The 21,197-nt window shown below is 37.9% G+C and overlaps 1 protein-coding gene across 8 annotated transcripts in view; it reads right to left on the reverse strand.

Annotated features, from left to right (window-relative positions):
• Nucleotides 1–273: 273 nt before the first annotated feature.
• LOC306850411 (ribosomal protein S6 kinase 2 alpha) overlaps nt 274–21,197 on the reverse strand; it is a 61,587-nt gene continuing 40,663 nt past the window's right edge. For 2 of the 8 annotated variants that reach the window (XM_079386044.1, XM_079386047.1), the window contains 21 exons: nt 20,049–20,105; nt 17,249–17,365; nt 14,967–15,048; nt 14,181–14,261; nt 12,161–12,240; nt 11,975–12,081; nt 11,757–11,794; nt 11,527–11,669; nt 11,368–11,438; nt 10,794–10,882; nt 10,509–10,573; nt 10,321–10,423; nt 9,491–9,615; nt 4,876–5,001; nt 4,271–4,360; nt 3,979–4,137; nt 3,150–3,311; nt 2,821–2,897; nt 2,623–2,740; nt 2,396–2,533; nt 464–2,314 (listed from right to left, as the gene is read on the reverse strand). In XM_079386044.1, the coding sequence (XP_079242170.1) occupies nt 2,192–2,314; nt 2,396–2,533; nt 2,623–2,740; nt 2,821–2,897; nt 3,150–3,311; nt 3,979–4,137; nt 4,271–4,360; nt 4,876–5,001; nt 9,491–9,615; nt 10,321–10,423; nt 10,509–10,573; nt 10,794–10,882; nt 11,368–11,438; nt 11,527–11,669; nt 11,757–11,794; nt 11,975–12,081; nt 12,161–12,240; nt 14,181–14,261; nt 14,967–15,048; nt 17,249–17,365; nt 20,049–20,105 (2,151 nt within the window). In that variant the 3' untranslated portion in view covers nt 464–2,191. Of the gene's footprint in view, nt 2,315–2,395; nt 2,534–2,622; nt 2,741–2,820; nt 2,898–3,149; nt 3,312–3,978; nt 4,138–4,270; nt 4,361–4,875; nt 5,002–9,484; nt 9,616–10,320; nt 10,424–10,508; nt 10,574–10,793; nt 10,883–11,367; nt 11,439–11,526; nt 11,670–11,756; nt 11,795–11,974; nt 12,082–12,160; nt 12,241–14,180; nt 14,262–14,966; nt 15,049–17,248; nt 17,366–19,136; nt 19,482–20,048; nt 20,106–21,197 lie in introns of those variants that run through there. The other 6 variants (XM_079386046.1, XM_079386041.1, XM_079386043.1 and 3 more) reach the window with 6 other exon arrangements.

A 21,197-nucleotide genomic window follows, 5' to 3' on the forward strand; every position in this document is an offset into this window, starting at 1 on the left:
ATTCATTCATTATGGTTTTAGACTCTCAAATAATCCCACCACATCATGGCCTAAATTCTGATGTACAAAGCTCTAATTTTGTCTGACTTTTAGTATATTAATCCAATGAGCAGATTAAAAATATAATATGCCCCAAGACTGCCAAATACATTGAGGTGGAGACCTCACGTGGGCCAAATTAGGATTCAGTGACTGAAAAAAAAAAAAAAAAAAAAAAAAAAAAAAAGATTAAGCAAGAGATACAGAACAAAGCATACTTTTTTCTTTTCTTTTAATAGAAAGGCATCAAGATGAAGGTTCTTTCAGCCCCTTTACTGTAAAAGCAAAGGGTGTTCATTTGTACCCTTTTACCACAAACAACCCAGCCCACCCACCCCAACATCAGGAAGGAGAAACAAACACATTTACACAGTAATACGACCGAATGCTGTGACTCCCAGCAAATAAAGCTTTTTTTTTTCTTCAAGGAAAGAAATAAATCACAATTGTTTTTTTTTTAAAGATTAGGCAAGAATAACCCCAAAAACCACACAAAGAGCAAATAAGGTTTGGGAGAAACAGAATGCACAATTACAGAGACAGATAGGCCTATGTTTTTTAACACTTTGGACAGTTCCAGATTCTGTTCCAGTAACTGTTTTTAAAGTGACTGAAAGATTTAAAAAGGTATAGTGAATTAATATTCTGTTCATTTCTTTTTTACCCTCATGTCATTCCAAACCTCTATCACTTTCTATTTACAGCAGAACGACCATGATATTATTTTCAGTTGGATGAAAGTGAAGTCCTGGTCCTTAAATATAGCTTGGACAATCCATTTAATATCTTCTTTTGTGGAACATAGAAAGTCTTAAAATACAGGTTTGGAAAGACATGAGGGTGAGTAAATTATTACAATTTTCATTTTGGAGTGAGCCATTACTAGTAAAACTAATTGTTTTAATAATCAAAACAATCAGAACTAGGTGCTTTTCTAATAGTTTGTCGGAGCAATGACATTTTCATAATTCCTAATAATTCAAAAATGGTGGAAAAGAGAATGCAAAACAATACTGCAAGCACATCCTAAAACTAAGATGTGTTTGACTGGTAAAGGGTGCAATACTTGAGCAAGACAAGGCATTGCCAAGGACAGCCTGAGCACAATACAGTTGATAGTTCCACCACACTAGGCATCTGAATGCAGGGAGAACAAGGAGTAGGACAGACAAGGTAAAATTATACACAATCATTAAATCATTTCCTCAGCGGTCATATTTATACACTTTTGTGCTCTATGTGCCTTTATAAAATAACTTCTCTTTAAGCAAAACAACAACAACAAAATCAAAACACAGGAGACAGCAGTCAATATCCAGAAAAAGCACTGGTTTTCCATGCCACAAGCTTCAGATGTCATCTCACATACACACTTTTTTCATTCTTTACTTTAATAAACAAGACATTTTCTGAACAGTCCTCACCAGTGCTGACAGGTTCACCAAGCAAAAGTGCCAGGTTGGGGAAAACAAGAAAGAAACAAGACAGCATTGTACAAATCCATGCAGAAAGCACTTCCATTCTCCACTATGTTTAGGTTGATAGTTGTGTGAACATGCTCACCGGATCATTATGGAAGATATATTTAACCTTTACTCGTCCATGTGGGTGAAATATTATACTGGAACATCTCTGCTTCTCCTAAAGGCCACTTTGAGCTTTTAGGAAGAGAGTGACTAAGAGAGATCAACTGGACAATAGGAAAGCTTCCAAGAAGAGACAGATCAAACATGAAATCCAGTTGAACAAACTATAGAGGTAAAAAATAAACAATAAGAAAAACTGAGAAATAAAAAATAAACTCAGCAGTGTTGTTATTTAGGTATTACAGTACCGAGACAAATGCATTGGGAATTTTTTATAACAGTATCCTTTACCCGGTTTTTTGAATTCTCTATCTCATACGCACACACAAACACACACCCCTACTTCTAAGGGAGAACTAAACCCTCACTGGCTACTCCCCCAAATTTCATCAGCCAATCACCTCCCTTGCCTAGCGTGCTTGACCGCTCCACTGCAGTGCTGATGTCATGGGCATGTTCAAGAGACCATCTTTAGTCTGTAGAGCTTCAGTGTGGTTCTTTCTTCCATCCATCCTTTCCACAACTGCACTCAGTCTGGAGTACTTCATGTCTCCTTCCCTCGTTCTCTACAGAGATGTGGAAGGAAGCTTTTTCACCCGCCTCTGCGCCAGGAATGAGGATTCGATGGGCTTCAGCTCAGGGGGTGGTTGGGAACTCTTCAGTGCTGAGTATGTGGCGGCCATCGCCCCCTGTGAGGAGACAGTTGGTGAAGTAATAGACCACCACTTACGTTCTATATAATAAATGTAAGAGCCTCATGGCTGTGATACCTTGACAAGCTTGGCATCTTGATGTTGTAGCTGGCTGTTGGGAAGTTTGTCTCTCTGAATGATCCACGGATGCTTCAGGACCTGCTTGGCGGTGAGTCGCTGGTGAGGATCCACATGGAGCATCTTAGAGACCAGATCCTGCGTGGAAAATCATGTGTGAGAGAAAATAAAAACCCGGTCGGAGCGGTTTGAATGGCTGTGTGGATGGGGGTGGGGTCATGGCCTACTTTGGCAGCATCAGACACCGCGTCCCAGTTGCCTCCTGTCAGAGTAAAGCGTCCGCTCCCTATCCGACTCAGAATCTCTTCCGGAGTGTCTTCTGGTCCGTTGGCAAATGGTGTAAAACTGGGACAATTAAAAACCAAAAGGAAAAATGAGTGTGCAATATTTATTAATAATGGGAGTGAATTTGTGTGCATTCTTACCCAGCAAGCATAGTGTATAGTAATACTCCAAGACTCCAAATGTCACAGCCCTCATCATAGCCCTGTCTTTTGAGTACCTGCAACACAAAATGATAACTTTCAGTACAGTTGTTAAGAATAATACTCAAAACTGTACTATACAGACATCACACTGACGCCAGAAAATTTAAAGCCACATAGTACAAACTGTCCTTTGCTACAAATAACTCCACACAAAGTCCCAGCAAATGTGTTTTTCACTATCACTTTAGTTCAAAACATTAGGCATTTAGTATGTTTATTGGTCTACACAGAATTCCTCAGTCTGTTGTGAGAAAAAAAACACTCACTTCGGGTGCTACAAAGTTGGCAGTATAGCAAGGCGTCATGAGGAGGCCATTGTCTGCCCGGAGCTGCTTGGCAAAACCGAAATCACAGATGCGCAGAGATTCTGGATTTCCAGACTCATCAACATACAGAATATTACTTGGCTTCAGGTCCCTGTGCACAACCTTGTAGAAAAAAAAAATAACACGATCCTGGTTGGATTATAAAATTATTTAAATTTTCCTGCATAATTCAGAGACAGCTACAAATCTGTCTCTAGAAACAGACATTATATAAATATGAAATATTGTGATAAAATAAACAGTGTTAAAACTGCCTTCAATCCCTCTTTACTATTATACTGGGGTAAGATTTAAATGAAGAGTGGTTTAATATAATTGAGTTGAGTCAATTTTTCATTCTTCAAGAGTTACAATTGCCCCTAATCCCAGTTTACCATTATATCAGGGTAAGATTTCAAGGAAGAGTGGTTTAATTGAATTGAGCCCATTTTTTCATTTTTCAAGCTCTGCTATAATATGTGCTATAAAAGGCTACAGGATGATATTAGGCCTCAGAAGCATATCTAATGTGGTTCTTCTGGGAAAGATGTCAACATAAAACTATTTAATCACAATAACTGCTGCAAACAGAGGAGAGGGAACAGAGAGGAGTAGAACAGAAGAGGGCCTAGGGAAGAGCCCTGGGGAACACGCTTAGAGAGGAGGGGGAAAGAAAGGCTCTGTCACAAGCTGTGAATCATAATAACATTGTTTATTTATAAACATATTTGTAACAGATTTTTATCTACAAGACAAATGTAATTGTGTTTGTCCATGCATGTTTTCTCACCCCTTGACAGTGCAAGTATTCCACAGTCTTTGTGATAGTGTGCAGCACAGCACTAGCCTCTCTTTCTGAGAAAAACTTCTGCTTGAGGATTCTGTCCAGCAGTTCACCTCCTCGCATCAGCTCAGTGACCAGATACACCTGCTTCCCATTATCATACACCTGCACCAGAAGATTTTTTAAAATTAAATATGGAGTATTTAGCTCCCTATATTGTGTGCATATATTAAATTACAATAATGCAGATGATTTCTGCAGATCAGTTAATTGTGAAATGGTATGCTGTTGTACTCACATCTTTGAGAGTGATGATGTTGGGGTGCTGGCCGTATCTCAGCAGGATCTCAATCTCTTCTGATGGGTCAGTGCTTGTTTTATCAATTACCTATCAGAATTATACAATAAATCATGTACAGTATTAGTTACTTGAAGACCACATGTATCTAAAAATCTTTTAGTGAACATAGCCTTTTTGTTGATGTTCAGTTAAAAGAGCATTCAACAGCAAATATATATATATATATATATATATATATATATATATATATATATATATATATATATATATATATATATATATATATATATATATATATATATATATATTTAAATAAAAAAATAAATATAGCTTTATACTGTCTGAAACACATATTTTAGAATTCTTAACTAGAGTTAGCCTATTAAAAAAAAAAAAAAAAAAAAAAAAAAAAACCCAAAAGGAACCAAATTATTTTCTAAAAAAAAAACCCCCCAAAGGAACCAAATCGACTGTAAAATGCAGTTTCATCAAAAACAGAGTCACAGATGCTTGTGTACATCTTGTGATGCCAAAGAAAGAAAAGATAATTCAAAGCCACATCAGTACAAAATTTAGAGAGGTTAATGGTGTGAGGCTCTAACCTTCACTGCATACTCTGTGTTGGTTGCTTTGTGTATGCAGCGTTTGCAGACAGAGAAAGAGCCCATGCCGATATCCTCCTTCAGTATGTAACCGTCACTGAACAAGATGTTCTTACCGTGAAGCTGCTGCTTGGAGACAGATGCACAAGAGAGAGAGTATTAGAACGGCCACACACACACACACACACACACACACAGAGGCACCAATAGTAAAATCTAATAATTATAATGAGCACTGTACACACTTGATTACATTCTTTTAAACAACACTACATACTGAGCCCTTTCACACATACAGATTTTTCCGGAAAATTACCGGTAAAGAGATCATGTGTGTACAGGACCTTTTCAAAAATACCGGTAAATTCGTTATGGCAATTTACCGGTATGAGAAGTTGTAACATTACCAGTAAATTGCCGGAATTCTGCTGTGTGTGAACGCAGAAGGAAAATTACCAGTATGAGCACGTACGAGTTCAGACGTAAGACATCTACTCCGGGCCAGTCATAACATTCTGACACAGATGATGCATTTACTCTACACTTTCCCATGTATAATGCACCCATGTCAGTGTTTCCCCTATAAATTTTTCCAGCAGCGGTGCCGTTACGTGCCGGAGGTTGTTACCAAGCCGCTCACGGGGGGTCCGAGGGCATGCACCCCCGGAAGATTTTTTTTTTTTTAATAACCCCTTAAACCATGACTTCTGGCAAGTTTTGTGGATAGAAATGCACATTTTGAGACATACAAACTTGACATACCATCAACAGAAGGCATGATTATTGCAGCATCTTGAACTGGTCACAAACATGATTAAGACAGGATTATTCATGTTTTCTTTTGTGTTAATTTTCAGCTGTAAGGTAGAAATAGATAGTGGAAAAATGAAACGGCACAACCCAGAAAAAGATTATTTACAATTTATTGAAAATTTTATCCTAATGGCAAGGGCCACACCCAATCTGTGAGCACTTAATTTTTCTGGGCTTTTTTTCAGTGTGCCTGGAGCTGTAGGTATACAGAAATCACGTCAATATGTCTTAATGAATGAATAATGGATCTGATTAAAATCACCCTATTCAGTGTGGAAAAGTCACGCTCACAGTTCACACTGGAGATTGGTATGCCACAGGATTTCACCCATCTGAAAAATGAATGGTATTTTCAATACCAGTGAAAATTCACGGTTTTCGGTACCAATTTCGCAGTTCGCTTTCTCCTTTCCACAAGCGCTTGCTCGCTCTCCCGTGGCGTCTGTCGTTGCTATGCAACCATGAACAGAGGAGCGCAAAACGAGAGTGCCGCGTCGCTTTCCGCGCGCCCACATTTGAAATATTTGCATATGGACGTGAATGTGAACGGCCCCTTATGGCAACGTGACATTAGCCTAATCAAAAATAATTTCCATTTGTGGCTCTTTCCTCCTTTCTTGTCAACAAGTGGATTCAGAGCCATCGCATTAGCAGCGCCGCCGGTCGCCATGTTTGTGTTTTTAGGTATGTAAGTGAATGACGTGAATGTCGTGATATTACTGATCATGTGAAGATTTTTCAGCGGCGCTGAAGCCGCTGCTTAATACATTGTAGGGGAAACACTGCATGTCCGTCACACAGAACCCTGTGTAGCCTATACACATGCGTTTTCTTTCTCAACTGTTTACTTAAGAAAAAAACTGCATACTCGCCAGGACGGCCATTTTTGCGTAATTTTGTGTGTATTTGGCCACTTAAACTCAACAACAAACTATGAAAAATAACTCAATATGATACTAGCTATAGGCGGCTTCGGATGTGACTGAGCGCTCAGCCTTGAAACAGCCTCTGGAGCGGGCTGATGTGAAGCCGCTTTGAGAGAATGAAAGAGAGAAGACGTGGTCCAGCTGAATCACAAACGCTGTTTTCAAATGACTGATTTAATCTGCTAGTTTGTGTGGATTTATTTACTCATATAACCTACTTGCTATCTTGAATAAATGTTTGCAGGAATTTCCCTCATTATAAACTTGAAAGCTGCGGGGATGAGTAAAACTATGTGATATAGGACACAACCCCCCCACGAAATTCTGGACATGATTAATTATAACTCTATTACAGAGATTTGTTAAATAAAATTCCATTATTTTTTAGGTTTTTTTTTCTTTTTTTCCCAGGCCTGGAAATTGCGGTTTCAAAATGTAATGGCTTTTTCAGGTTTTTCATGTATGAACCCTAATAAAAGCAACTGATGCACTCTAATCACTGATGCACTCTAATCATTTTTGAATTTACGGTAAAGTCGTTCCAGAAATTTTACGGAAATTTACTGGTATTACTGTGTGAATGGAGCTATTATTATTACAGTTTGAACTCAACACAGCGAGTGCTGGATAGCACATAATGATGATATCAATAATACTGAGTAAAGCAATTTACTTTGTGCAGAACAAAATTTTCACTAATAGCATCCTTCATTAACATTTAACCACTGTATCATCTCCATTAAAGTGCATTACACTCACTCTTACATAAATCAAAGTGAAAAGATAGAAATACTGCTATCTAGTGGTCAGCCATTTCAAGCTCACTTAATCATAAATCACAGGATGACTAAAGTATGTTCAGGGTTCAAAACAAGTTATAGTCTAACCTCAAGCAATTTAATGGTTTCATAAGTGAACACCCCTTAAACAGTTGTTGCAGGTGTTAAGGTCAGATCATTACTTTTATCTTTGCATAAAAATTATAGAATTTATCAACTTTAAACAGCCATGACAAGAAAAAATGGACACTGTAACTAGGCACAAAAACGTAATTATGTTCGGTGCTAATATATGGCATTCCCCTGGTTAACTTAAGTTTAAGTCATACACGGTCATAAAAGCTGACAAGAAATGTCACATTAAACGTCACATTTTCAGATGTACAGTGGGGAAAAAAATTATTTGATCCCCTGCTGATTTTATACGTTTGCCCACTGACAAAGAAATGATCAGTCTATAATTTTAATGGTATGTTTATTTGAACAGTGCGAGACAGAGTAACAAAAAAATCCAGAAAAATGCATTTCAAAAAAGTTATAAATTGATTTGCATTTTAATGAGTGAAATAAGTATTTGATTCCCTATCAATCAGCAAGATTTCTGGAGTGTTCCTAATCTTAGCTTGTTACCTGTATAAAAGACACATGTCCACAGAAGCAATCAATCAATCAGATTCCAAACTCTCGACCATAGCCAAGAGTTGATTGTAGACCTACACAAGGGCTGGAATGGGCTACAAGACCATCGCCAAGCAGCTTGGTGAGAAGGTGACAACAGTTGGTGCGATTATTCGTAAATGGAAGAAACACAAAATAACTGAAGTGAAGTGACATTCAGCCAAGTATGGTGACCCATACTCGGAATTCGTGCTCTAAATTTAACCCATCCAAAGTGCACACACACAGCAGTGAACACACACACACCGTGAACACACACCCGGACCAGTGGGCAGCCATTTTATGCTGCAGCGCCCGGGGAGCAGTTGGGGGTTCGGTGCCTTGCTCAAGGGCACCTCAGTCATGGTATTGAGGGTGGAGAGAGCGCTGGACATTCACTCCCCCGACCTACAATTCCTGCCGGCCGGAGACTCGAACCCGCAACCTTCGGATTACAAGTCCAACTCTCTAACCATTAGGCCACGACTTCCCAGCTGTCAATCTCCCTCAATCTGGGGCTCTATGCAAGATCTCACCACATGGAGTTTCAATTATATTGAGATTTTAATTATAATGAGAACGGTGGGGAATCAGCCCAGAACAACACAGGAGGAGAACTGGGTGAAAGTGTTGTGGTCAGATGAGGCCAAAATCTAGCTCTTTGGCATCAACTCAACTCGCCGTGTTTGGAGGAGGAGGAATGCTGCCTATGACCCCAAGAACACCATCCCCATCGTCAAACATGGAGGTAGAAACATTATGCTTTGGAGGTGTTTTTCTGCTAAGGGGACAGGACAACTGCACTGCATCGAAGGGACGACGGACGGGGCCATGTACCATCAGGGCCAGGGCATTGAAAATGGGTCGTGGATGGGTATTCCAGCTTGACAATGACCCAAAACACACAGCCAAGGCAACAAAGGAGTGGCTCAAGAAGAAGCACATTAATGTCCTGGAGTGGCCTAGCTAGTCTCCAGACCTAAATCCCATAGAAAATCTGTGGAGGGAGCTGAAGGTTCGAGTTGCCAAACGTCAGCCTCGAAACCTTAATGACTTGGAGAGGATCTGCAAAGAGGAGTGGGACAAAATCCCTCCTGAGATGTGTGCAAACCTGGTGGCCAACTACAAGAAATGTCTGACCTCTGTGATTGTCAACAAGGGTTTTGCTACCAAGTACTAAGTTATGTTTTGCGAAGGGGTCAAATACTTATTTCACTCATTAAAATGCAAATCAATTTATAACTTTCATGAAATGCGTTTTTCTGGATTTTTTTGTTGTTTTTGTTGTTGTTATTCTGTCTCTCACTGTTAAAATAAACCTAGCATTAAAATTATAGACTGATCATTTCTTTGTCAGTTGGCAAACGTACAAAATCAGTAGGGGATCAAATAATTTTTTTCCCACTGTATTTTGACATATAATAGATCATTAACCTGTACCACAGGGTGTGGAGGGGGCCGAGAGGGCTCTTCTTTGCCCTCCTCCTCTAGCATCGCTGTGGCAACAAAGCTGAAGCCCCGGAAGAGCTGATGAGCCCCTGCGCTGGGGGGAACGCCTGGGGAATCTGAGAAAGGCCAAGAAGCAGAGAAACCATGAAGTCCACACTCATATCCCACATTATCCATGCTAATGTCATTTGAAAAAAACTCCTAAAGCTCCAAATTTACTGCCGTGAGCTCAGCGTGAAGATCAAGATAAGACTACAGCCATCTGTTGTATGGCTACCCTATTAATGAAGAGACCTCAGAAACTATGAATGAGAGAATTCGCCCAAAAATGAATATTGTGATTATGTCATTCTATTGTCATTCTATTATTTTTTTCCATGAAATAAAATTGACTGGAGGAGACCATCATTAGTTGTAACAAATCTTGCAAGACTTTGGTGAATAATTTTGGTCTGCCCCTCAATCAGAGATATCCTACAGTTTCAGAAGACTTGACATATAGCATCTGGTGCTGTAATTATATTTTTTTTATCCTTTTTGGAGTTTGACAGCCTCTGGTCATCCACATTTATTATATGTATAAGAGCAACTTTCTGATAACATTCTGCTAAACAACTCTTTTTGTTTATAACAAAGGCAATCATTTCAAACAATGTGAGGGTGGGGAAATGACAGAACTTCCATTTTCACGTGAACTCTCTTTAAATTCTCCAGTAGTTTGTTTTGAATGTCAACAACTCTTGCCATGATCCCAAAAAATTAATAAAATTGAGTGCAAGAACTAATTAGACTTGTCACAGATCATAGAAATGATCCCTCACCTTTAGGGGTACGAGAAGTGAACTCTGAGTCAAAGTAAAAGGTGTCATCAGGTCTGGCCACAGCTGGCTTGAATGGAGGTTTTATTTCTCGTCTAAAGAGTTTCTGAAAGTAAATATAAAATATTTTCTCGCACTGAAGCCTTTAATAGAAATATTCCAATAGATCTGAAGGAATCTGAAGAACTTACATTCCAATCAATCGTTATGAAGAACGCATGGCGTTTGATTTCCTCAGCTCCATCTGATCCAGATCCTGGTAACAGTTAGTGTATGAATAAAACACTTCATTTGAAAATACAGCACATAAAATGGAATTCTCCTGTCAACTACTTTTATCTAATGTGCCAAATATAATTTTTATATATTACAATAAAATTGATTTAACTGGAAAAGGAAGCTTATAGCGTGATTACATTTTAAAACACTAAATTTTAAAAAGTGTACATAAAACAATATGATTGTGTATTTATTACCCAGTCTGTTAGTAGGGTTCCTCTTGAACAGAGCTCTCAGTAAGCTTTGAGCTTCAGTGCTCAGGAACTGAGGCATCCCTAACCTCGCTCTGAAGAGCAAACCAAACAATAATCATGACTCAAAAACTAATCAATGTTCACAACATATATGCTACTGTACAAAAGTTTCGGTAAGATTTTCTGATGTTTTTGAAGAGAAATTCCAATAGAACAGCATTCATTCGAAATTGAATTATCATAACATTATAAATGACTTGCTGTCATTTTTGATCAATTTAATGTCTCCTTGCTGAATAAAAGTATTAATTTAGTGTAGGCAAAGACAATATTAATACATAATAGAGATCAATTGTTGTTTAACAGCTTATATTGTTTTTCTTCAAACAGCTTGCTAGTAACAAATTAGGCAAACCAACGAAATGGAAAATGATGCACTGAAGACTATTTCCTAGGACAAAAAAATGAGCCTAATCATAATATAAAACACATTTATCCTAAATTCTTCATTTAAAAACAAATTTGAGAATATTATTTAAAGACTCTATAAAAAGAACAAAACTAAATGGATCCTCACTTCAGAATGAGATTCATCGTTTCTTTTCTGTCTTTTCCCTGGAATGGCAGTGAACCTGTAAGCATCTCAAACTGTAAACAGAAACAGAAAACAACTATTGAAGCAAATAGTATTAGACAAAATATAATTGACAGCAAAGCAGGTTTTCTCCGTTCATACCATCAGTACCCCAAATGACCACCAGTCAGCACTGTGCATGTGTCCCTGCCGGTTAACCACCTCTGGAGCCATGTACTCCACTGTCCCACAGAAGGAGTAAGCCTTCTTCTCATGGTCGATAGCCTCCTTACACAGTCCAAAATCTGAGAGAAAAAACAAACAAATACACCAATTAACATTATGACTATAGTATGTCTAACTCCTTTGGTAAACCAGTGTTTTTATTGTACCTGTGAGTTTGATATGTCCCTCTTCGTCCAGGAGGATACTAGAAAATAGAACACAGAAAATGTATTTGTTAAGTGAGTCACGTTAAAATACAAATCTAAAGAATATCACACTCACACTTGACAGTAGGTAGCTGAATTCATAGTGTGTACATGTGTTTGCAATGTCAAGCATCTCCTCAGTGAGTTTGTTTTGTGTGTGTGTGTGTATATATAAGTACTTCTCAGGTTTGAGATCTCTGTAGATGATGCCGAGACTGTGCAGGTGATCTAGACCCAGTGCCAGTTCGGCCAGATAAAACTTCACATCTTCTTCTGTGAACATCACCTGAACACCAAAGAGATAGTGTGAATACAATATAGACAAAGAATAGCATATTGCGCTCATTGATATGAGCATTACATACCTCTTTTGACAGCCTGGTGAATAGATCCCCTCCTCTGAGGAAGTCCAGAATCAGATAGAGTTTACCCTCAGTCTGAAAAGCTGAACACACACCCACACAAAGAAGTGAGCTTGAAGTTAATCTGATCTGTTAGTCATTAATGATAAGCTCCTACAGCTACCTCTATAATTTAAGGCCTCCGTCAAGCAGGTAAAATGCAAGATTACGATGTTCAATTACTCAAATGAATGTAATGACCCTGCAAATATGGACTCTGAACTGTAAACAAATCTTTTTACTCTTTACATTAATTTAAGGACCAGAATCATTCAGGAACACTGAATTGATGTTGTTTAATAATTCCTACTAAATAAAATCACATACAGCATAGCAATTCAATAATAGTGCCTTTTGTGACATTTAAAAGGAATAGTTCAGTCAAAAATGAAAAAAAAAAAAAAAAAAATCGCCATAATTTACTCGCCATCATGTCACCGAAGCATCAAAAAGCATGCAAATGCCAAAAGACTAAACTTTAAGTTGTTATTCATTAATTATCTTAATAATTAATTAATTGAATACAATTAAATACAAAAATTATAAAAATGATACACTTCACATTTCAGCCTTTAAACCATTTTTAAGAAAATGGATGAGTCAAATGTATTACTTGTTATTTTAATTGAAACAATTATCATCAATAAATTATATTAATTAAATAAAATACAAACACATTTTTCTGTTTAGATATTCATAATTAATTATCTTCTTATCGATCTACCAGTTCACATTTACAGCTCTGTGTGTTTGCAGGGTAAAAACATGGGTCGACATTCGCATTGGTCTGAACAAAAACAACCCAATATTCCTGCAATACCGGAGGCTGCAGTTCTAGGACCCCATTTTTTGGGACAGCACCATCTAGCCAATTCTATTCCAACAGAGGAAACCTGATTTAAACATCAAACAAACATATGCAAAGACTAGATCCATTTAATGAAAATGCACATTCATTCTCTGCCAGCAGAAGGCGCTTTCGAACTTCTGACCTATAACGGTTTCCCCGATAATGGCAGAACACAAAGCAGGGCTGCACCCGACTTTGAAACGTGCAACGCTCATGTTTACAGAGCCCTGCATGGGGCTCAAATTTAAGTCCTAGCCCGGCCCTGGCCCGAGACGCTCAGGCCCTAGCCCGGCCCGTGTCCGACAGCTTATCTGAATTACTGGCTCGAGCCCATCTTCTTTCCCCCTTCTCCTAAAGCGGCTTATAGTCTACTACCGTTTCAGCTATTAAAATACTAATCATAATAATCATAATCCGTAAAGATGCATTTCTCTCTAAAGGCGTGTCTAATAAGGAGATGGCGAGTCAGGTTCGGCAACTTCATCCTTGCGACACCGACTCAGAAAACACTAGTTTATTAGTAAATAATTCAAATATCTCCTTACTATTTTCCCCTGACACATTCATGGTAATTACTTTTGCCAGTGCTTCGCGGCAAGCTTTAGCCTATTGTTTGCGTTTGAACGCAGAACACTTCAGCTGTGCTGACGGCGCACATGCTGCTGCTGGACACTAAACACTGTCGAGCCACTCTTGACAGTCGCGTAGCACGGTCCAACCCGCGTCTGAACTGTGACGTGAAAATTGGCCCGATGCCGGGCCCTAGGGGCGTAAAAAGTCAGGGCCCGTCGGGCCCGGGCTGAAATGCAGGGCTCTACATGTTTATATCATAGCCTTTCGAAGTTTAGTCACATTAAGCTATATTGCCATTCTGGTCTGTACCCAAATTTAAGACCTCTTCAAATCATAATTAAGACTTTCTTGTCTTTCTTGATACAATTCAATTTAAGACTTTTTAAGGACCTGCAGCAACCCTAATTTTGTGTAGCATGGAGTTTTATGGATTTGGAATCTCATGACACTGAAACAATGATGACGTAATTTTCATTTTTGAGTAAACTATTCCTTTAAGGAAGGGGAAATGGCATGAGCACATATTATTGGTAATGTATCATAGACATCACACTAACTCACCATAATGGAGTTTAACCACAAACGGATGGTTGACGTCTGCCAGGATGTCTCTCTCCATTTTAGTTCTCACACGATCCCTCACTGTGATGAGAACAATTTCACATGGGTTTTGATGAAATATCTGGCCACAGCTAACAAAGTCAACTTGAGCATGAAAACATTTTTTTGCTGCAAGCGAATGAGGCATCAGCAGATTCAACTTAGCGGAAGTCTGAAGCAGAAGTTCATCAGATAGCATATGTTTGTGGGAAGTGTTGTTATCAGCTCTCATTAGATCTGTGAAGGCTCTCTTTTTAGGAACGGAGAGAAAGAAGGAGAGAAGAAGAGATAGCTATTGAGATTTTAGTGAACTGTCACCTGAACCTAAAACCTCAGGTTTGTAAGCATGGTGGGATTTCTGTCATTGGGGTGCACAGTAAAAAAAAAACAGGAAGTAAGTGTACCCGCAGAGGAGTTACCGTTAATCTGTGACCTCGCTGACACTGACACAAATTCAGATTAAGAGTTGAAGGAATATGCCAAAAAAATGCCAAAATATTATGTATAGTGACACTGCAAGGTCTGAAAATCTGAAAATATGGTAAATTCATGAGTGGTGTAATGCTCAGGGTTGGTATCTGTGGTTACACAAAGACTGGGAGTGACACAAGAGTAATGAAAGAAAAACAGGCCAGTAGAACAATGTGAAATGAAAGCAGCTGTTGTTGCAGCGCTGTTTATGTTAGTGAAGGAAGCTTGTGTGGTTTGAGGTGTGTGTGTTTATGTGTGTTTACACTGATGCTGTACCTTTGAGTGTGGCCTTTCTCAGGACCTTCATGGCATAGAGCTGATTACTGTCAGGAGGGGTTACCTTTCGTACCAAAAACACCTGTGCACACACACACACACACACATAAAACATGCTTTCACTCTACAGGGTTATTAAACTGTTGTGCTGAACGTTCACTGAAAGCAATTCAGGTTAGGTCAGTTGATAGATAGAAGTGAAAGTTCATCCAAAAATGAAAATTCTGTAATTAATTACTCACCCTCATGTCATTCCAAGCCTGTAAGACCTTCATCAAGACGTTCATCTTCAGAACACAAATTAGATATTTTTGATGAAATCTGAGAGCTTTCTGACCCTGCATAGACAGCAACGCAACTGACAAGTTCAAGGCCCAGAAAGGTAGTAAGGACATTGTTAAAATAGCGCATGTGACATCAGTGGTTCAACCGTAATTTTATGAAACTACAAGAATACTTTTTATGCCCAAATAAAACAAAAGTAACGACTTCATTCAACAATTTCTTCTCTTCCATGTCAGTCTCCACTGCGCGTTCATGAGAGTACCACCACTATATGCATGTGGTGCTGCTGATGCAGGAGCCGGCGTTCTGAATTTATTGCCCAGTCTTACTTATTTGAACCAGAATATACAGAAAATTAACTGAGAGATGGATGTTCTATGTCAGAACACTGGTTTCTGCATCAAGTCGTGGTACTCTCTTAAATGCACATTGAAGACTGGCACATAAGAGAAGAAATTGTTGAATGAAGACGTTATTTGTGCTTTATTTGTGCATAAAAAGTATTCTCGTAGCTTCATAATATTACGCTTGAACCACTGATGTCACATGGACTATTTTAAAAATATGCTACCTTTATGGGCCTTGAACGTTGTAGTTGTGTTGCTGTCTATGTAGGGTCAGAAAGCTCTTGGATTTCATCAAATATAATTCTTAATTTGTGTTCCAAAGATGAACGAAGGTCTTAGGGGTTTGGACGACATGAGGGTGAGCAATTAATGACATCATTTTAATTTTTGGGTAACCTATCCATTTAAAGGCACTGGGAGATTTACTGCTATTAAAAGAATGTAAAAACCCATAAAAATATTTTCTTTTATTCACAATTAAGGAACTGGTTCATTTTATGAACCATTTAACTTTAACTAGATTTTATGAAATAATTAACTTCCCACATGAAGTTGTATTGAATTGAATGACAGGAAAAGAACTTGACTGAATTGTAATTCAAAAGACATTCAGTGACAGTAAGTGTAAATATTCACAATGAACAAGTCATTACTAAATGTTTAATTAGCAAAAAGGCTCTTAAATGCCTTGCAATTGAGATTAAGTACCGTTCAGGATGGAATATCTTTCCAGACAAATTAGAACGTTCTTTAAATTAGATGTTCCAATTTTTTTTAATACCATTCAAAAGTTTTGGATCATTAAGATTGCTTAATGTTTTCAAACAATATTATTACAATTCAATGTTTTATTCTTTGATTATTAAATGTAATTTATTTCTGGAATGGCAAATCTGAATTTTCAGCAGCCATTACTCCAGTCTTCAATATTATGATCCTTCAGAAATCATTCTAATATGCTTAAAATAGAAATCTTGTATAACATTGTAAAAGTCTTCAATGTCACTTTAATTCATCCTTGCTGAATAAAAAAAAATGTATTTCTTTTTTTTTTCTTTTTTTTTTTTTCTTTCTGACCCCAAACCTTCAATCAGTAGTAGGGCTATGCAATTACGTGAAGAAGTTTTACTACTAATCACAGCTTTAGTGACAAGATGCGAATGACAAATCGCATGCGATTAATTGCACAGCCCTAATCAGTAGTGCATATAAATCAATTAAAATGAAACAAATTTCAACAAAAATTATGATAAGCATTTGATTGGTTTGATTGGACACATTGATTATTAAATCAAAATACATAATACAAAACACAATCCTACATCCTGAAATTCAAATGTGTTACTCTCTGCTACATTAATTTAAAATCATCAAATGAAATGGAATTTTCTATTTAATTTTGAATGATGATCCAGGCAAGGGGTGTGCTGGTGGATTGCAGACTCCAAATTCATTAACGTTTGCTCTGGTCCAGAGCATTAAAACCATGGTCAACCCTCTTAACATCATTACAAAATCACTATTAACTAGTCTTTGCTTAACAGTTCTTACAGCATCTTATATAAGCTAAACAAGAGGAACACACATCAAAGTCAACAAACACAAGGAGTCTATGAATTTTAAAGTTTGTGAATATGAGAGTCTCTTTACCTTTCCAAAGGAGCCCTGCCCCAGCACTTTGAGCAGCTCGAACTGTGAGGGGTCTGCCTTCTCCGCCCCCTCCTTAACAACATGTGTGATGTTGATCTCCTTGATGTCACCATCTTCCTACAACACAAGAGACAGAGATGAATGTCAACCACAGCTTCTGTCAGGGAAGTTGGCATAAAACACATACAGAGTACACAATCGACTGTTCAGGAAGATGAGCTTGATTATTAAAGCTCAAAGCTAGCTTAAGTGGACATAATCTCCAATGCTGGAGGTCAATAAACGATAATCATTAATCTTTAATCATTTCACAGTAACTGCTTATCATGTATGAGTCACTGACTGGTGTTCGCTATTTCAAGATTGGACCAATAGCACTGACAAATATCTCCTGGGACCTAAACAACATTATAAGATCTGAATTAGGCTCGGTTTTCAAAGCACCACCTGTAGGAGATGAAGCTTATAAAAAAATTCATATATAGCTATATAATAATTATATTAGAGATTTTGTCAGGGATCAGTTGCATGTGTGTAAATTGAATTGAACCTGCAACTTATGCGTTATCATCCATGCCATTAAGATACCACCACCACCAATAGTTATTTTGCAAGTTTCAGCAGCAAGTATGCAGTTGAGATGAGTGAGAAGCTCATGCGATTTAAAGCTACATAGAAGAACACTTTAAACAGATCAGATTAGAGAGTTTCTCCATCATTAAAGCTGATAGAAAGCATGTAGGCTCTGCTGAAAGTGCTGTGTGTCACATTTCCCCTGTGACTCGAGAGAAAGACAGACGGGCAAAACATGTTTAGGAGGAAATGGTTAATGGTTGAATCAAAATTAAACTCTGAATTCGGAGAACACCGTACAATAAAAGCACACAAACACTTCTCACTAACACACACTAACGTATCAAACCCAGTTAGACTAATTAGACTAATATTAGATCTGCTTAGACACAATTCTGACTAACTGACCAACAAAATCATCACTGGAATGGAAAATTACCAATACATTAATAAATAAATAATTTAAAGGGACAGTTCAACCTAAAATTACAATTCTGTCATCATTTATATCCTGAAGTTGTTCCAAACTTTTATGGATTTATTCTGTGGAACACAAAAGAAGTCAGTCACCAAAACGTAGTTCCCAACATATTTAAAAACAACTCATGCTCTACAGAAGTCATACAGGTGTGAATGGCATAAGGGTGAGGAAATAATGATAATAATATAATTTATGTACACAACATCTCTTTAAACCTTCAGGGAAATTAATATGTATGTGTGTGTATACTGTGTGTGTGTGTATACTGTGTGTGTATATATATATATATCTCTGAAGACAGTCATATTAAGTCTACCGCACATGCATGCCTAGGTGGATGTTAGGAATTCAGTTTATGTTCACCAACTTTTCTGCAGATGAATCAATTAGGCCCTGAGCTCAGATTAATTAACTGATTACTTTGCGGTTACATTTTTTTTAGGAATTATGATTATGACGCATTATTAATCTCATTACTTCGTAATATCACAATTATTTACTTTAAAAGCCTCTCCGTTTCATCAAAGCCTGAACTGCATTTATTTTTAGGTGGCAATATGTTGCAGTTTTAATGCCAAAAGTCATCTGAAGATCAAAAAGGAGGATTTCAGCATTTTTTTTAACTTGTTTTAAGGACGGCAAAATTCAAGCGGCAAACATCTGACAAATTCAAACTAAAGTTTGACATATACATACAACCAGTGTGGCCCTATTTAACTAAACAAACATAACATATAGTCACAAAATACAACCATCCTAGCACCAAACAACAAACAAACAGCAACTCCTCTACAAAACAATGCCACTCTACTGTGTGTGTGTGTGTGCACTGACCGTCCACGTCGTATGTTCATCGGTTAAAGCTGCACTAGACTGAGCCGAGTTTGTGGTGCTGTTAGTCTCCTCTCTGGACTGAGTGGCATTCGCTAAAGCCTTACTGTGCTGCCTCTTGAACAGGTAGAGACTCAATAATTGACTGACTTTAAACTTCCTCTTCTCTTTCTCCATCTCTTCATCCCTCCTCTAGCCAGGGTATTCCACTGTTACCCACATCTGCCTGCTGTTGGGGCAGCCATGGGCAACAAAACTCATCCCAGAGAAGGAGTGAGCAGAGTCTGGCAGTGTGTGTGGAGTCAGGGTGTGTGCTCTGCCCTACTTGACAACTACACTGAGGCATGCAGGAAGAGGAAGGAAGAGACCAAGACCTGAAAACAGAACTGGTTAGAGTGAGAAAAAAAAAACAGTGAGAGAGAGCGAGGAAGGGAGGATGTGACATAGTAGTGTGTGACAGATGGGCTAATAAAGATAGATAGAAGAAAGAAAAATATTATTATATAAAGAGGATTTTTAGAAAGAAAGAAAGAAAGAAAGAAAGAAAGAAAGAAAGAAAGAAAGAAAAATAAATAAATAAATAAATACACAGATCCAGAAAATGAAAGACCAAGTAAAAAATTGCTGATTAAGATGTAGCTCAATGTCTGTTTCCCTCAGGTGGACATTTAAATGCTCATCCTGTCCCATAATGCCTTGCTGATTTCCCCTCTCACTCTCAACAGAGCTAAAAATACAGTGGTGCTTTAAAACATACAGATCTTCCTCTGACCCTGAACAGTCCAGCCTGATATTACAAGTAGAAGTCATAATCAAAGAAACAACAAACAAATCCTGTTAGAACCCAAGCTGACAGACAGTGTGACAGAGCTCAAAGGAGAAAGCAGGTGGGAGCAGAAAGCTCAGAAATCTTACCTTCACATTGATATCAGCAAACTCTTTCTCTACCCAGGTGATCTGTGACTTGTACTGCTAATGTGGGGTTGGGGAGGAAGAAGCGAATAAAGAGAGAATCAAACTAAGAACAAATTCACGTTTTCTTTACACCATCACTCCTGTGCACTGATGAAGCACCTAAGAATTCAAGAAGTTTAAAGTCAATTCTAAAGTCTAAACAAGACTGAAATTTACAATGCTATTCAATGGTAACCTTCCTCTTCAGTGGGTAGAATGTTCACTTTGGTCTGAAAAGAGGATTTAAAATGTTACAGTTCAATTGGACTAAGACCCCTTTGTTCAGACAATCTCAGAAATACGCCTCTGGTTCTGAAATAATAGGCCTAAATGCTCCAAATGAGCAAGGTGTGAAAACACTTTAAGCCAGTGAGTTGAACTTTAGAACCAGATCAGTCAGCTTCGCAAACTGGATTGTGAAATTGGTTTATTTAAAAGATTCCAATACATTTACATTTAGCAGACGCTTTTATCCAAAGCGACTTACAAATGAGGACAATAAAGAGAAAGATTCATTTACAATTAAACTTAACAACCAGATTCAATATCGGACCATTGCTTCAGAAGACTTTTAATATAGTGAGTCGTATGGACCTTGTTGCATTATAAAACAGTGACCGGCACAATCTTGATGGCAATTAAATGATAGCATTTTCATTTTTCATGTGAACTATCCCTTTAATTTCTGTAGTAAACTTAATTTAGTTGTTCAGTGTTGAAACAAAAACACTGTATCAGTCGAAACTTCCTGTTACAGCTGAGGTTGAGAGAAAGAGAGAGAAACTTCTCTAATATTTCTTCTGCAGTCACACTTGCATTCACCGATGACCTTTAACACAACACTTTGTAATAGAACTGTGTAACTCTACATAAAACTACTTATTTTATCGGTCACTTTACTTTCATTCTGCTTCAAAATGACCAATACCACAACACAAATGCCAAGAGGGCAAACAAATGCACAAATAGCACTTCCGCTGTCATTATTTTGCAATGAGCACATCTCTGTAAGTTCTCCATTACGTACAGTTGAACTAAAATGACTGTTGTTTCTGACAGAACTTAAACTGGACAATTAATAATTGATATAAAAAATTAAAGAGAAAACAT

The sequence above is a fragment of the Barbus barbus genome, assembly GCF_936440315.1.
Source record: "Barbus barbus genome assembly, chromosome: 30".
Lineage (NCBI taxonomy): Eukaryota > Metazoa > Chordata > Actinopteri > Cypriniformes > Cyprinidae > Barbus > Barbus barbus.